General features: G+C 42.6%; 1 protein-coding gene across 1 annotated transcript in view; it reads right to left on the reverse strand.

Annotated features, from left to right (window-relative positions):
• Positions 1 to 5112: 5112 nt before the first annotated feature.
• The window catches only part of ARHGEF33 (Rho guanine nucleotide exchange factor 33), a 49988-nt gene continuing 43051 nt past the window's right edge, over positions 5113 to 12049 (reverse strand). Inside the window, exon 16 of the mRNA XM_065928835.1 lies at positions 5113 to 5452. Coding sequence (XP_065784907.1) covers positions 5323 to 5452 — 130 coding nt within the window. The 3' untranslated portion in view covers positions 5113 to 5322. The remainder of the gene's footprint in view (positions 5453 to 12049) is intronic.

Consider the following 12049-nt stretch of genomic DNA (forward strand, 5'->3'; position numbering starts at 1 on the left):
GAAGAAGATGAACAGGAGATGCTGTCAGAGGTTTAAGGGGTCCAGACCCTTTGTAATGACTTTCATTTCTGTTTGAGAGAAATAGAGCCCTTAGAGGGTTCGATGTGATCAGATTTACATATTAACAACACCCTGGCTGTCATTCTGGGTGCAGTGTTGAGAATAATTCGAGGTTATGAGTGGGAATGGGGCAGCTAGCCCAGTAGACAGCAGATTGGCCAGGGTGATGGCAGAGGAGGTAGTGAGGAGAGATCGGAGCCCTAATATATTGCTGACGACAGCTAAGTTGCTGATAGATTTGATGTTGGGTTTAAGAAACAGAATTGTCAAGGAAGACTTCCAGATTTGGGGCCTGAGCAATTGGAAGGACAAAGTTATCAATAACTGAAGTGGGGAAGATTCAGCTCAAACAGGCTTGGGCTTCAGTAAATACAGAAGACATCTGAGAAGTGCCCAGGAGACAGGTGGAAATGTGAGTCTGGAGTCAGAGAAAGTTCACGGTTGAAGATATAAAATTGGGAGTCACTCTCATAAACATTATATAGTAAAAGCAACAAACCAGATAAGATCACCAAAGAAGAGAGCACAGACTGGAAAAAGAAGAAATTTAAGCAGAGCCCTCGGGCATCGTGACATGAAAGAGGAGAGAGGAGGAACCACCACACAGACCGGGAAGGAACAGAAGTGAGAATGGGGAGCCCGCTGTGTCCTTGAGGCCGAGTACGGAAGGAATTTCTGAAGAAGGAAGTGATCAGCATGTCCAGTGCTATTTGACATGGGGACTAAAATGACAGAATTCGTTTAGCAAGGGTGAAAATCACCAGCACCCTTGACAGAAGCAGTCAGGGGAGTGCTGTGGAATGGGAGGAAAGGAAGAGTTTCCTCTTTCAGGTTTTACATCAAAGGAAGCCGAGAACTGAGACAGAGCTAAAGCAATCAAGTTTCTTTTGTAAAATGGGAGAAATAAAAGCGTGTTTGTATTCTAAAGGGTTTGCCCCAGTGGCAAAGGAAAATATGATAATGAGAAGAGGGGATGGGCTCTAGAGTTAAGTGGAAACAGACCACTTAGAAACGCAGATGGGACAAACACCAGCCCTTTACATTAGACACCACGATCTTCAGGTTTATATATGTGAGGAAGAAACACTTACACATCCAGTCTTCCTGCTAAGGATTAGGAGCACTGAATGCTACTATCTCTGAAAGGAATGAAACAAGAAGAAGGAATAAAAATATCTCTACAAGGATATTTAACACATTTGATAACTTATTAAAGATTATGCACTAAGCTCTTTGAAAGCAACAATAAATTTTGGGAAGCAAGTTATTTGGCTTAAGTACAAAAATACTATTTCAAATGTCTGATAATTTCCCAAAAAAGTACTTTCAGCACTGCTTACAGCACATTCTTATGTTCTTCTGTGTCTAAATTTAGTGTCACACATCAATTCTTACACTTTTCCCTTAAAATATAGAAGTGTCTCTCCCATCAGTTTTCTCAACCTTCTTTTAATCTATTTCCTTTTTGAAAAACTGTCTCACCCTTTTTTCCCTCAACCCTTCTCTACCATGCGAGATTCACTGGCCCCTACACAGATATTAAGATGCTCCCAGGCTGAGTGGGAAATGTACATCGTTAAGTCAAATTAGCTCTCAGGATATGAGAATCCCCAGTGTTCCCAGAGCATCCCTGTTTTAGCCTCAGGAAGGAAGTTTACCATGGTGATATTTCAAGAGAAAATCTAGTCTGAAAACTAGACTTAATTTTACTATACCACTTAATGTAAGACATTCATTTTATCATGTTTCTAAGTGCATGCAATAGATTATTCAGAATATACAGTCAATTTTACCAGTTTCTTAGAAAGAACACAGATCATGTATATATTTTTAATCAAATGATAGTAGAGGACACAGATGGTAAATTAAATAATTCAAAAAGATTCATTTGGGTTTTCATGAACTATCAGTTTTCTGTAACTCAAGGTAAGTATAATCCTTTATTCTGTCCTAAAAGTCAATCTGTGTTTAGAAACTGAGTTTTATGGTTTATATACTGACTCATTCAATTTATTGAATTGAAGTAGTGGCTCTCAAATTTCAGTGGGCCAAAGAATCACCTGAGTGCATTTAAAATGCAGACTCACGGGCCCCACTCTGAAATATTACAATAGAGTGGAACTGAAATGTTACCCAGGAATCTTAAGTGCCTGCATAGGGAAGATAATATATTCGTACAGACGTGAAGGAGGTGAGTGATTATGACAGGAGGTGCTATAGAAACATTTTTCAAAGGGTTTTCCTTGAGCAAGCAAGAGACAGTAATTTCAGGAAATTTAAACTATGATGAAATAACCCACTACATGGAACCCCAGAAAGTTAGTCCATAAACTCCTGGTTCTATGAGGTTCCAGTTCTGGAATCAGAAAAGCAGGACAGTCCTTGCCTGGGGTTCTATACAGACCTCACAAGAATGCAGAAGGAACCAGGAGCCACTCCCAGCCTGGGCAGAAATACCCACTTCATTTTTGGTGGAGTGCTTCTTTCTGCTAATCCAAACACTTCCAGAAGCTGTCAGTGGTCTCCTTTGTAAACCATGCTTCTCCAGAGGACTGGAGGCAACAAGTTTTAGCAGTTCCCAAGTCCTCCCCACCCTGACCTCATCCCTAGTGTGACATCAGTTAGATAGCATTAATCAATATCATTAAAGATCATGTCTCCTTCCTCAGTTTACAGCGCTACCTATAAAGACGATGAAATCAGCCAGTACAGCCTGGAAGAGCAGCAGACTGTTTCTTTAATGGAGAGATGTTTTCTAATGCAGATACTGTGAAAGGTAGTGGTGCCTTTACCTGCTTCTGATGACAACTGTATTTTATTTCCTTTGTGATTGATATTTGTCTTTTTAAAAAGACAGGAAAGTAAAGTGACAACCCTGAAACTCTTTGACCAATTATGAGTAGAAATTAATTTCTGTGGTCTCTTTTAGAGCACCCCCATTAATGTTGATATCAGCCATTTACTGAGCAACTACTATTCCAGAGGTGGAAAGAATTTCAAAAGCTCTGGTATAGTTCCTGCCCTTGCAGCATCTTACATTCTTGTTGGGAAGACAAGACATACCCATCAAAAGATAGATAAGTTGCACCACAAGAGGCCACAGAAAGATGAGGCTTAGATTTGGGTCTTAAAGATTAGCAGAGGAGGCCAGAGTAAAGACATGAAGCAGGAGTGAAGCTGAGCAAGGTGCATGGCTTGCCAGCTTAGCTGAGGTACAGTAGTTCACCCGGACTGCAAACAGGGAGAGAGGAGCCAGAGGAAAAACAGGAGCTGTACTGGAGGGAGAGAGATTGAATGTCAAGTCAAGGAGTTTGGAATTTAACTGTAGACAAATAAGAACAGTCAAAGAGTTTCACACAGGCAATATTTCGGAATGAGATGTTAGAGACCTCTGTGAGATTGATGGGAGCAGGAGGAAATCTACCAGGAAAAAATCCAGGTATCAGGTGATTGAGACCCAGAGAGCAGCAACATTACGATTAGTTTATAGGTTACGTTCCTAAAATACAACTAAGTGGGGCTGTGCTACAAATGTAGCATTAAGATTTTTCAAAGGATGTTATCAAAATGAAAATTTGGGAGGTGAAATGAAAATTTTTGAAACCTTCCCAGTAATTGATCATTTCTATAATAAACAATATGAAGGGGAAAGAAATTTTGTTTTTAATCTTTTATTTACGAGCTTATGTCTGCTGTTTCACTTTTCGTGTCCAGTCGATTTCACACTATGCTTTCAAGCACTGACCCCCAAAAACATCTGTGGCCTGATAATAGACATCTAATTTCAAAGGAGTTCATTAATTTCAGAAAAATGAAAAGCTTGGCTTCAAATTAAATATCAGAAACTCCAAAAAGCTGGCAGTTATCCTGTGACTGTTCCAGACCCTTCTATTCAAGATGCTAATAGATGGGTTCCTGATTAGTCATCAGACAAGGAGAAGAAAACTTGTAAGACTTACAAGTGAAACTTCCCCTATTTTATCAAACAGTACATCACTAGAGGAACAGCCCTCTGGAGAAGTCAGCTGCAGTACGAAGATTCTCAATGAATAGTAGTAACCTATGCCCCAACTTACAGAGAACTGCCTAGAAATAGAGACGGATTGTTTAAACCTAATTGTTTTCTATTATGATTCCGAAGTCTAGGCATGTCAAGGACCATCTGGGCCATATCTGTGTGGAAACAGAGCACATTTTATTTCCCCATAGCCAGGCAAGCCTCATTGCAATAATTCTTCTGCCTGTACTGTAAGAACTTTCTTTTCAACTTACTTCTGGAAAACAGAATAAGGTAATGCTAGCCCTAAGCTTTCATTCTGACTTGGTGTTTGTAGCAACCACTGTGTGTGAGCCAGTCAAGTATAGACATTGTTGCTACCTTCTTTAGAGACTGAAGAACTTCTTTTAAGACAATGAGGCTAAATCAATGCTTTCTTCTCAGTCCATGTGGTCATGAGTATGAGTGACACTCAGGATCACTGGTAGATCTTTGAATACTGAGTATTTAATAAAACATAGACTCTGGACTTTTTCCCATCCACAGCACAACCCACAACCCACATGAGGGAAAATGATTTTTTGAACCCCTGGTTTCTAGAGGAATTACTATTCCCTGCACTGGTTTTCATAACCATAAAACAAGAGGAATACTACTCTTAAGGTCTTTTCCTATTTGCATATCAACATGTCTTTAAGCTGTGAACCTTCTGTGTCATGGTTTAAGCACAAAATTTCCACAACTCATATTTGCAACACGTAATACAATTGTGTTAACTGATGCTGTGCCTTAAGGGATGTTAGGAGTTGCCTTGGGGTTTTTGGAAGATATATGCCATGACAGAACTGGCCCCTAGCATGGTGTATACTAGTCTAAGATGAAATGAATAAGCTAAATACCTCTGAAGCATAAACTTCACATCCATGTTAAATATGAACATGCTCAATATTATACTGGGGGAATGACTTCAAGGTAGAAGTTTTCTTACAAGCATTTATTTTCCTCCAAATTTATTGTGTTTTTGTAATGCTGTGAAAAGTCTTCATTTCCCTTGTCCCAAGTGTTGTTCAAAGAGCCAGCTCTCAACCACAGACTAATCTTCATCTCTTCAATGTCTTGTATGTTGATTTAGTTTCATATGTAAGTATTTATATTAGTTTTCCTCAGGGGTTTATACATCAATATATATATATATATTCCTACACAGATATATACAAGCTTTTTATCCTCATCTTACCACTTGACAATACAACTTTAAGTATGTTTTACACAGCTGTTCCTTGGTCAAGCTCATTTGCAAGAGCAAGTCGGTTTCTGAAGAAATCTTGTTTGGTGGGTGAAGGATCCATTGAGGGATTCTCATTAGTTTTTTCCCTGTATTCTGATCCACTGGACCTAAAATCTCAGCACACAGATAAAGTACAGGTTGATTTGGTTTTAATTGTTTTCAAATATTTTATCTAACCAAATTGTTTTGCATTTGTAAAACAGTTGCCTCCTAGATCTGGAATAATTTTAACTTCCCTTGAATTTCATGACTCAGGACATGTGTAACTAAGAGTTGCAGTGCACATAAAGAGTTAACCTTTCTAGTGCTTTATGGGGACACTTGTGACAATTGTGTATGACAGTGTAAGAAATCGTGTAATAGCATTGTCAATGGGGGAGAAAGGATTAGAAAATTCAATAAATCCTATTTTCAATTCAATCAAGGAACTACTACACAAATTAAGAAGGCCCTTAGATTTTAAGGGATAGAATTCATTGCTCTCAACCAAGGTTATCAAGGGCCTTTACTTAATCTGGGCATTACATTACAAACTCTTGCTTTTGCTTGTTTTCATTTTTAAATGAAAAATTTATTGAAGCCAACCACACATATATGCTACATTTGGTAGAATGCAGAAATTAGTACAGTAATCAGATTAAGGAGATTCTATTATCTCAACCACCACATAGGAGACCAAGCCCAATCAAGAACAACAACTCAAAACAGTCCAATTGAGTCCCCAGTCGAGGGTGTATTCTTCCTTTCTCTTGGTTAAGCCAGTTGGGTAATCCATTCCAGCTCTGCACCTTCTCCAGTTTGTTCATGTCAGAAGTCCCTAGAGGGAGGAGGCTTTCTGGAAATAACCTCTAATAAGCTAGGCTGGGGCCCTTTGTCTAGCTTCAGCTCTGAGCTAGAATGGGTAAAAACTAGCCCAGTGACTAAGAAGCAATATCAAAAGACCTCATGCAAGGTGTATGACAGTGACATCAGACATGAAGTTCTTTGTCCAAAACTCCTACACAACTGAGCAAGTTCTCCATATGCCGAGGCAGAGTCAGGCATGCTTCCACTATCCACAAAAGAAGGATACATTCTTTCACTATCGTAGATAACACTATGAATGTCCTCACTGTTGCTATTATATAAGTTAATTATGACTCTATCATTTACTGAAATCATTGGGCAGAATGCAAACATTCCTTTACCTTATTTAAGGAAAGAATCCAGATCCACGCAAAGACTAAAATTCTGATATCTAGAAACCTGATGACTGATTGGATTTTTTTTTTTTTAACTCTGACTGTTATTTGGTTTCACAGATGAAGGCCTTAGCTGTCTACCACACTTCCTCCATCTGGTCAGTAAGGAGCCCTTTTCCACTATATTCTAGTCCATAGAGGAAGAACTTTCTCTCCTCAACCCCAGTACATCTGGGTGTTCACTAAGTAAGATGATGGCTGGGGTGAAAGTCTCTTTCCTTTTCAGAAGCCACCTGCCATTCTCCCCTGAAACCACCTCCTCAGGCCTCACCCTAAAGCTCCAGGCTTTCTCTCAGAACTCCCCGCTACCTCCAGTTCAAATCATCCCTGGTTGGTGCACTTGTGCCCCAACTGTTAGGAAGACAGATTTTTGACCATGTCATTCTTTCCCCGTATCTTCTGTTATCCAGAAGATTAAGAATGCCTAAAGCATTGGGGGGCGAGGGGGCAGGAAGTAGGAAGCAAGATTTGAATCTGGCTGCTGTTTCTTCTAAATTGTTTCCCCACATGATAGTTTCTCATCAGAAAACATTCATCAAAACTTAAAATCTTTGCCTCCCATTTCCCCTCTTAGCTACATCTGATCTCTCCAAAACCCACCATGTCATACTTTGGTTCCAACATGCAACTGTTTCATGTTTACCTGGAAATGGGAAAGCTCTGATGTCACCACCAGCCCCAAGGACCACAGAAATCTTCACCAGTTGAGTTCCCATTTCTGAAACAAATGCCAAAATCGCCCTGTCTAGTTTCCAAAGTCCACAAACTCAGCTTAGTAATTTTCTTTTTTAACTGCTCTTCTCACAAACCACCTTTCTGTCTGCAGGTGTGTCAATGGCTCTGCATTTCTTGATATTAACTAACAATTAACTAAATGGTAACTTGCTAATCATTTTTAAGTAGTATTCTATTGTAGCCATGACTAGAAGCTAATTTTCACCCTTTTAAAGATATTTTTAGCTGATTTCTTTCTAATGCTTACATGGTATAGGAACACCTCAACTCTTGAACCCTTGTGAATGTGTGGTTGTCAGGTTCTAGAGTAATGCATGCCTAAATTACTGAAAAATAACCTGTGGAATCTGGGTGAAAAGCTAGTGGATTTGCTTTTTATCCCCTTTCTCTATAAAACAGAAATGGCTTTTGAGTCGCTGGGGCCATTCTGCCTGACCGCAGAGGAACACACACAAGGGCCCGGCAGGCAAACCCTTGCTGGGCAAGATTAGGACGGCTGCTAGGACATTCTGACACAGCCATCTAAACGTTTGGTGGGAGGGGACACACCTGTCGCCAATCTTCCTTCCACTCAACTGACAGAGACCAAAAAATCACAAACTGGGTAGGTCACGCACGTATCAATTTGCTATCTTAAGCCATAAAGTTCATTTGGAGCTGGGGAAAAGAGGAGGGGGGGAATCAGTGGTGCAGGAGTCTCTGACCCAAGAAGGGTTGCTTTTCTGACTGGAAAGACTGTCTGCCTTGAAAGCTCCAGGAACATGCGGATGGAGAAGGGGGCAGGGGAGCACCCATCCTATGGGCCACGTCAGTCGGTCCTGACGATCAACAGGGTGACAAGCGCGCGCTCATTTAATGCCGATTTGTAAAGGGGTTACTATGTTCTAGGCACTAAACCTTGTAGCCGGGTCACTCTTACATTTGCATCTTAAGCTTCTGCTGACAGAACCTAGAACACCGAAGACCCTTAACTTAGTGATGGATCTCAAATGACCTACTGAGTAACATCTATAATCAGGTTTAAGAAAATGTTTTCTCTTCAACCAGCTCCTTCCATTTTCAACTTATATAGGGAATTAAAATGGAAAATGAGAGAGAATCCCAAAGTGGCTAAGAATGGAGGAAGAAGTTGAGGCGGGCTCTAAGGAGGCAGAGAAGAACGTGAGGGTACAGTGATCAATGGATTCTTTAGTAGTCGTGCTTTCTATGACATGGTCTGCTCCACAGTCGAGGTTGGGCAGATGGCAAAAGCAGGACGTCATAAAAGTGGACTCACTGACACTCAATCATATGGGACTCTGTGGAAGTGCTCTCTCTGCAGTGTGTGATTAAAGAAAGAAGAGATTTCCATGGGATTGGTAGAGGGAGGCTGCTGACTGGGAAAGAGACCCTCTGAGGCATGTAAATTACAAAGTGCTAAAGAGGAAGAAACGGGTGAGGAAGTAGAATTAATCATTTGGACGCCATATTCTTTGTCTTCCACTCCCATGAGAGTTGAGGATAAAAACAGCATGTACATCTCTGCCCCTAAGCTGTCTTACAGAACCCTCTTCCCCCATGCACAGCCCCAACCAAGACTATGTACTGGCCTAAGTGTAAGATTCACACATAGGGATGAAGTAGCACCGGTCTCGGACTTCAGGATGGTCTAGATTTAAGTTTTTGAAAGCTTCCAGGTCAATGCTTGTACAATGGGATGGTCTACCTTCCATCCTGCTCAAAGGCAGGGGAACAAGGATTCAGTCCAGCATCAACCTATCACATGAGGTCTGTTCTGTTCCTGGCTTCTAAGAATCCTCATTTAAAAATTTTTAAAATCACTTAACGTTTTCCAACTTAAAGATATGTCGTCTTTATTTTGACCAATTCTGGACAGCTCTCAAGGACATGTGACCTGCTATCTACCCAGGACGAATGTGCCTGAGATAGAAACGGTCAGAGCATCATCCTCTCCCACAGATATCTTGGGCATTTTTCATGATTTTTTTTTTATGATGTCAACTTGACTCTCCCTTTTGAATCCTTGTGGGTATGAGCATTCGGCCCTCCCAGCCTCAGAGGGAAGAGAACCCTTTCCCAGGTTTTCTGTTGCATCTGGCTCCATGCCTAACTTCATCCCGAAGCAGCATTCTGGGTGTGTGGGGCCACCAGCCAAACAAGCCCCTATGGATACAAAAAGTGTGTCAGTGTAGACAGGAACGAGCCTCCAGAGGGCTGTGGGGAGGCAGGCAGTGAGCCCCGGGTGTGACACAGGCCGCCGTTCTGGCGCTGATCCGTTTTGGACCCCTGACTTCAGAACCCAGGATGAAGCATGTCTTGAAGTCACAGGGCTTGCTGCCAGCCTGACCTCCCGACACAGGGGAGGAGGATGGGTTTCTCCTATCTGCTTTCTCCCTGTGCCTGTCCGTATGCCTGGCTTCAGCCTGCGAGTTCCTACGTGACAGCTGGGACCAACCAAGTCACTCACGACTCCTAGACAAGCATCTCACACAGTAACTATGGATGGCAAAGAACGCTTCATTCATGGGAAGAGTCAAGTGTTCTCATCTGAGTTGAGAGCCGCTGACCTTTCTGCGCTTTGCCGGGGCCTCCCTGCCCTTTGTCTCTACTTAGCAAAATGGAACAAACTTTCCAAGGTTCCTGGATGAAAATACTCAGGAGAAGCTACTCAAGCTGCTTCTTTACCCCGATCCAAGTCTCCAGAGGGCCCACCACAGCACCCCGGAGGCAAGGCAACAAGCAAGCATCACACAGCAGTGCTCACGGTCCTATACAAGACGTAAAAAGCCAGAAAACCGACTGGAGGGAGCAACAACTGTATGGCTCCACCTTTAATTCCATCCGTATAACACTTCAGATTTTAAATACAAAGGCAGCGCCAGAAGTGGTGGCAGCAACTGGATTGAGGCAGGAGGGTCTCATCTATGATAAAAGTAGGAGAGGACTCAGGGTATCCGTGTGACCCTCCAGAAAGGATCCCCAAAATCTGCCAGAGGGCTGAAAGTAATTATCCAACATGAAAATTTGAAGAGTCCACAGCAAGTCCTTGGCACTGAACCAAGGGCTATAGGAGGCTATAGAAAGATAAAATCTGGCCTTCTATGTGGTCATTAAAATGATGGGTCCCAGGCCACACTGACTTCTTGTTTCAAGCATTAAAAAGATGTGATCTCCCAGACTGATCTACAACAAAATCAAAATACAGATAAAGCAAATCTTGAGCTAGAAAGCACTCAGGTGGCAGTGATCTCCCACCCAGTGTGGGTTCCCTTTCACAGCCTCCCTGACCAGGGTCATCCAAATCCTCCTTTGGAGAATCCACGGCCTCATGGGGCAGCCAGCCCTAGTTCCAGGCAGCTGCGTTTTAAGAAAGTTCCTCTCTTATCCACTGCTCCTGGTTCTGTCTCTTGGATACAGGGCAGGCAAGTTCACTCCCTTGGCCTCAGGGAACAGGCAGTGTTTTCTTACATCTCGCTGAAAAAATGGGAATGTGCAAAGAAACCAGTGACAGATCCATACTCAGTGCTTGCCAACAGGCAGCACGCAGTCATTGTCAATGGCAAAAAGTGACTGTTTCCATGGGAAATACTGTGGTTTAAAAATAAGTAAAAATAAAAGGTTCAAGCAGTGGTCTTAGGAGTCTGGAGTTCTTAGCAGGATTCAGAAACCTGCATTCCAAAGTCAGGCTGGAGAACTGTCTGTCTCCAGTCTCTCTACTGTCATAATTGTCAGGAGGTGCTGGGTCAGGAAAGATCTAAACCTATGGTCCTAGAAAGAGATTCAATTCTCAGCTCATTACCCCTAAATCAAGGGGCTCCAGCAGTCACGCATGCCTGGGCTACTCTAGCAAAACTGAAAGGGCTAGAATAGGAATAGGGCTCTCTCTGCAGGATTGCTGGTCCCCCTTCCCTCTTCTTCCAGTAACAAAGAGTGGGACCAATGATCAGAGAGACCTAGTAATCTCCGTACTACCTTCCCTCTAGAAGAGGAATTAGACAAACCAACCACAAAAGTCCTCAGTCCAAGCCTGCCCCCAATTCTTCCATCAAGACCACTATCTAAATTGGGAGAAAGGGATTTCCCTGTGTTTTCTCACACAGGAACTCCAAGCTCTAGGAAGTCAGCAACAGTGCCTTTAACTTTTCCATCCACTAAAATAGGGACACTTGCTGTTTAAGGTTCACTGTGAGAACCTCCTCTAACAAGGGAAACTAAGCACCAGGCAACAGCTCTCTCTAAGGGGGAGACAACAGGCGTGAGGACGGGTGGAGAAAGAGACAGTAGTCTCCCAGCGGGGTGATGGCTGGATTGGAGATCCCCCCACTGCCAATGGCTAACACTCAGTGCTTTCATCTTCGTTTCATGCTGGCATTTGGCCAATGACTCCCACTCTGTGAGACAGTGCTTGTAAGTGATGACCAAAATGATAGGTGGGTGATATCACACAGCAAGGGCTGAGACTCTTAGAAGGACCACAGGAAAGAAATGCCTTGCTTTTGCCTCCTATGGAGTACGGAAACTCCATTAAAATGACTTTTTAAGTAGGACCCAAGTCAAATCCATCCAATCATTTGTGCTAGGGAAAACACAGGCAGACGTCCCCCAGATATGCACTAGCAACCAGGATAACTACAGGCCCCTACAGGCGGAAGAGCTGCCATGCCTGAGAAAACCTCCCACAGGCGGGGAGGTTCTGATGGTGCACCCCGACAGGGGATCCCACTCCTC

Source organism: Muntiacus reevesi, chromosome 3 (assembly GCF_963930625.1).
Source record: "Muntiacus reevesi chromosome 3, mMunRee1.1, whole genome shotgun sequence".
Classification (NCBI taxonomy): domain Eukaryota; kingdom Metazoa; phylum Chordata; class Mammalia; order Artiodactyla; family Cervidae; genus Muntiacus; species Muntiacus reevesi.